The sequence below is a fragment of the Pseudochaenichthys georgianus genome, chromosome 7, assembly GCF_902827115.2.
Source record: "Pseudochaenichthys georgianus chromosome 7, fPseGeo1.2, whole genome shotgun sequence".
Classification (NCBI taxonomy): Eukaryota; Metazoa; Chordata; class Actinopteri; order Perciformes; family Channichthyidae; genus Pseudochaenichthys; species Pseudochaenichthys georgianus.
The window spans coordinates 21,731,859-21,737,793 of NC_047509.1; the positions used below are offsets into that span (position 1 = coordinate 21,731,859).

Here is a 5,935-nt window from a genome sequence, read left to right on the forward strand (position 1 = left end):
TTGCCTTTTTCTTACATAGTGTTACTGTTTTTGTTACCATTTAAATATTGAATTCTATGTATTACTTTTATTTTAAATCAAATGCACCTGTTTTAGATAATATATTTATTTTGATGTATAGGTTGATTTGCAGGTTGGTTGTTATTTGTATAATTATTGTATTGTTACTGTGTATTTTATTATATTAAGTAGTTATTTATTCAATTAAAACACTGTTATGAACACTATAAAATGTCTTTATTTTGGTAGATAACAGAATACATGACTCAATTAATCTTTGTAATATATTTATGTTCTCTAGTTTAAATAATCATGCTGGTCACCTGGAATCCCGGTAAGCTAGCATGGTATATTTAATACTATTATTAAACATTGCTGGATCGATGGATGCTGATGACCAGCCCAGCATACCAGCATACTATACTGGTGGTATGCTGTTTTTTTTTAGCTGGCCAGGATGGCTGGTGCACCAGCTAAATCAGCCATCCTGGCCAGCAAAGTGTCCAAAACCCCTCTAAACCAGCCAACCATTCCAGCCCAATATCTACTGGCTGGGTAGCGCGTTATCTGCGTTACTCTGTGGCAGCTGTGGCAGGTCCCTGCTGCCTCACCTCCTATCAAAACAATGGAAAACCGAGCAAGGCTATTAGCATTTTAAAGGGCGTGGGAGAGGAGTGCGTGGCATAAAAAAAGAAAATGAGGGTGAGTTCAAATCACCTCTGCAATACCTGACTTCCTTGGGACGGTCCCGCGCAAGGAGGTAGCATTTATTTATTTCTGCATGGAAAATTAAGCAGGCGCACCCGCCAAAGGATGTTTATGGACACCGAGTCAAACCAAGATGATGCATCTCATAGAAACAAAGACGGCACATCTGAATGGAACACAACAAAGGCGATAAACCACACAGCTATATTTGGCACCTGCATTATTATTATTATCTTACTGAATGCACAGCGAGGGGGAGAGATAGAGGCAGCACTCGCCTGCGCACGAGCTAAAACTGTGCGCGCTTCGAGCCAGAAGACAGCTGCTTATTTGCCTTGTTCAAACCTGCATTGTTACATTAAAAACGTGTGCTGATGAAGGTGAAGCGCTCTCTTGGATAAGTCGGAGTGCCTGGGGAGGATGCTGCAGGGTCTCAGCAGGAGCAGGTGCGTTCACCCAAGTGGAGGAGCAGACCACAGAGCAGGAGCGACGCACAGCCACCGGACATCACCTGCTCCATAGGAAAGCCCTTTGTTTTTGACGGACTGATGGTTAACGCGCTTTTTTATCTCAAAATAATTCGATTTCCCCCTCCAACTTCGACCTGGTAACCAGGAGATTGTGGGCACATTTAAACTGGTGGACGCACAGCTCATTTGGGATATATTGTTATGAGAAAATAATAACAGTCAAGGACCGCTGTGGGCTTCTCGTAAGACTGCTTCACTGAAATCAATCTTCTTCTTATCAAGGACAGAATCATCTGCAAGGATGCCCGGGGCACTTTTTTCAACGCAGTCCCTCTACATAGGAATGGAGGTGATGATTGCACTGGCGTCCGTAATCGGGAATGTGATGGTGGTTTGGGCGGTGAAAATTAATAAATCGTTGCGAGATACCACGTTTTGTTTCATCGTCTCCCTGGCTCTGGCGGATATTGCAGTGGGAGCCCTCGTCATCCCTTTGGCCATCACTATCAGCATCGGTCTCCAAACTCACTTTTACAGCTGCCTGCTCGTGGCGTGCACGGTGCTGGTCCTGACGCAAAGTTCAATCCTGGCCCTGCTGGCTATTGCAATTGACCGCTATCTCAGGGTCAAGATCCCCACCAGGTAATGAGTTTTAACAACCCACACAAAGGAGAGGCACATGTTATTCTCACTATCTGTGCCACGTGGATATAGCAGGGATGGTGATAAGAATGGTGTTTATGATGATATTGTATAAGTCACAGCCCCAGTGCTTTGCTGCTGGGAATCAATTTTCTCAAGGGTCTTACTTTCACTTCATGGTTTTCATCCATCCTGTCAATCCCTTTATATGCAAATAGATTTGATTCACAATTACTTACATGGCAGCTAATAAGGGCATATCTGATCAATATTTACAGCGTGAATTAGTCCCTGGAGATGATGATATGTGTGGACAAGTAGCACAGCGACAAGATTACATTCAGGGGTGGGGTTGTATACAGGAGAAATGTGCTTTCTGTGTTTATGGAGGGCAGAAAAAAGGCTGGGTTTGCTGTCAACTATTCAATATCCCTGTTTTGTATTTGATGCCACCAGTGATTTATATACTGCCAGACTGAAACAAAAGGGATGTGGTGTTGAAAGGCTGTAAAGTTAAACTTAGTATAAGAGGGGAATGTATTGTTGGAGAATATTGTCTGTGCCTCAAACTTTAATCCGCTGTCTAAGACTCCACTAAGTCTTCCAGGTTTATGATAGCATTTATCAAGGAATTTAAGTGTATTACTAAGTCCTTTAAAACCTTCCAGACTTGATTGTTTCTGCCACAACTACTTTCACACCAATGCGCCCTTGCGTTATTTAAATCAGATATTCTAGGACTTTCTACTGCCAAACCCATCCTACAACTATTTGTTATCAAGAGGGAGAATATTCCATCCCCTACACACTCTCTGCTGTTAGATTAGTATTTTATCCCTTCTGAGCAGGTTCAATGTGAATAATGATCTCTCTGTCGTTCTTCAGACACTTAACACATTCATCCCTGATCGACACTAATCCAACACATGCTCTGGGCTACATTGTGGGGTTTTGTTTTGATTCAGACTCCACTTCAGCAAAGGTCAGGTTATTCTAATGCTAATATTGTTACAACCACCAAGACAGACATTGTTAATATCAACCATTAGTAATTCCAAGGGGAGCAACATAAGCTGGCTGCCTCTGGACAAGTATCAGTACCTCTTTGTCATTGTTCAGAGGACAGCAATGATAAGATTTGACAGCCTCTTCACCCTTTACCTTCTTCTACCCCCTGATTCCTACCACAAACACTTCAAACAGTAAAAAGCCAAACCTGTGAAGCCTGTTGTAACATCAGCTTGTGTCCACCGTAATAATAAAGTAGAGAACTATGATTCAGTTTTGCCCTAAACAAAATAAGCATGAGAAGTAGCAGTACTGCAAAGGGCAAAGTCAACTGATAAGGGTTTGCACACACAGTCTTGTTCAAGTGGAAATGTGTGCTACATCCATGTGCTTGTGGTTTGAATGATAATTCCTCCTTTGGAATCACACCTTTTGTCAGCCCAAGGGAACTGACATAATGAGAAATTAAGTACAAAAGAAAGCATGAATGTCCTGACAGCGCAGTGAGAGAAAGTGCTGACGTGATACTGTGTTGTTAAAGGTACAAAGCGGGTGGTGACAACTCAGCGAGCGGGGGTGGCGGTGGTGATATGCTGGACGGTGGCTTTCATCGTGGGGCTCACGCCTATGTTAGGCTGGAACAACCTGAAGCACCTTCAGCAGAACGGCTCCATCAGCTCTGACCTCATCATCACCTGCCAGTTCGAAAACGTCATCAGCATGGACTACATGGTCTATTTCAACTTTTTCGGCTGGGTGCTGCCTCCGCTGCTGCTCATGCTGGGCATCTACGCAGAGATCTTCTACGTTATCCACAAGCAACTTAACAATAAGAAGTTCACCACCAGTCACAGCGACCCCAACAAGTACTATGACAAGGAGCTGAAGCTTGCTAAATCGCTGGCTCTGGTTCTTTTTCTCTTTGCTGTTAGCTGGCTCCCCCTCCACATCATCAACTGCATCACACTCTTCTGCCCTGAATGCGAGAAGCCCATAGTCCTCCTCTACATCGCCATCCTGCTCACCCACGGAAACTCTGCTGTCAACCCAATCATCTACGCCTTCCGTATTAAGAAGTTCCGCACAGCCTTCAGGAAAATCTGGCAACAGTACTTCTGCTGCAAAGATACACCAGCCCTGGAGATTCAGCCCAGCGACAGGAAAGAGATGCCCAATCCAGAGCCACAGCAAGCGACTCCACCTCAGAAGGGAATCCTAACATCTGATCCATCACAACAGGAGCAGCAGCAGGAACAGAGGAACGAACCTCCCCAGCAACCTAGAGAACACCCGCCCTTACTGGAGCAGAACACAGTCTAGCCTGAGGATCTAATCAGAAGCTGAAAAGTTTTGATCACTGCACAAGTGTTGGTTCTCTCCTCATTTGAATGTAGTCTAATGAGGAGCCTGAAGTGCTACAATGCTTTAGTGGCTGAAGTGACTTGGATCATAAATCCAAGGCACTGGAAGACCATTTATCTTTACTCAGGATGAGTGGATTTACTGACGGTTTGGTCAGAGCACAACAAAAAGCTATTTATTAACTTGCAATAATGGAAGTCTTTTGGACATTGACTGTCTATCTTAGTAACAGACTGAAGATTTTAAGCTTTAACTTTTGTTCATTAGGGTCAAGGAGTGGACATTACAAAATGTGCAATTTAAGTTATTGTGGTTGGTCAGAATTGGTTTACCAAATGTGTTAACCTGCTGTTAAAAGAAAGTTAATACGCTCAAAAGAGCAGATTCATCATATTGTGTGTATGTTGAAACTGGCAGTGGCTGAAGAATATGAATGTAAATATGAGACTCAGCAGCACAGCTTTGACTGCTCATCTCTTCTTCTGGGTCTTAATAGCACAACGGTGTGAGAGTGTGTGTGTGTTGTGTGTGTGTGTGTGTGTGTGTGTGGTGTGTGTGTGTGTGTGGTGGGTGTGTGTGTGTGTGTGTGTGTGTGTGTGGTGTGTGTGGTGTGTGTGTGTGTGTGTGTGTGTGTGTGTGTGTGTGTGTGTGTGTGTGTGTGTGTGTGTGTGTGTTGTGTGTGTGTGTGTGTGTGTGTGTGTGTGTGTGTGTGGTGTGTGTGTGTGTGTGTGTGTGTGTGTGTGTGTGTGTGTGTGTGTGTGTGTTGGCTGATTGAAGGGTTTTGTAATCCCTTAACTCTTCTCCACTGGAGCCCTCTGTGGTCCCAGCAGCACTGATCCATTACTAAAGAGATGGACAGGGATAAGAAACAAGCAGTTGGAGGGAATTTAACCTTTCAGAAGCGGCATGGAGGAGACTCGCAGCCGCAGGACGACGACCACTCATGGGGGAAAAGACAAGATGGACTTAAAGCTCTTGTTTATCCAGCTCCATACCAGCTGGTAGTGGAAGATGTGTTTTCCCTTTTTTCCCCGCTACATTGACTGATGATTATCACGACTTACCACTAAGAACAGTAGCTTCCATGGCCTTACTCAGTATTTCAATTAGTAAAGACTTGAAGATTGAAGATTGTGAGTATCTTAATTACACTGTATGTTTAACATTTTGCATAATGCCAAACTGGGGCATCTGTAGATTAGTCATATAACAATGTTCAATGCCACTGACATAAAAACATTGTATGAGAATGTAAGTAATTCTGTTTCGTCTCTTGTAAAGACTCAGAGCTCTGGCCAAGTCAGTTTACTGATGTTTTCTTAAGTGGGTGACAATCTTTTATGTAAGTTTAAGATATTCCCTACTGCAATTTGGACAAGCGTCTCTGGGGAATGAGCAAGCAGTGAACATTCTGAAGTTCAGATGGGCAAAGAAAACAGATAACTCAATGCAATACACGCCATCTGTATCTTGATTTTCCTACAAAGTGTAAAGGCCAGGTGGGTGGACTGTACAGAGCACACATTTTAAGGGAAGAAAGGATGAATAAATATGTAATATGATAATGTGCTTTACAGTTCATGCTTTTTACAATTATGTTTTTATTCAAATGGAATAGTGAAATATACATATGTGTGATATTTGTATTTCATGGCTTAATGAATGATTCCACAGTCCAGCCCTGTCTCTATGATATCAGGGTGTCAGTGATTTGGGTGTCGTAGATGAATGTAGAATTTCATTTA

At 43.1% G+C, this 5,935-nt stretch overlaps 1 protein-coding gene across 1 annotated transcript; it reads left to right on the forward strand.

Moving 5' to 3' along the window:
• The first annotated feature begins 624 nt into the window (after positions 1 to 624).
• Positions 625 to 4,707, forward strand: adora1b (adenosine A1 receptor b). The gene is given in 2 exon segments (XM_034087723.2): positions 625 to 1,827; positions 3,378 to 4,707. Coding segments are annotated over 2 exon segments (1,119 nt in total). The 5' UTR covers positions 625 to 1,479; the 3' UTR covers positions 4,149 to 4,707.
• Positions 4,708 to 5,935: the final 1,228 nt, after the last annotated feature.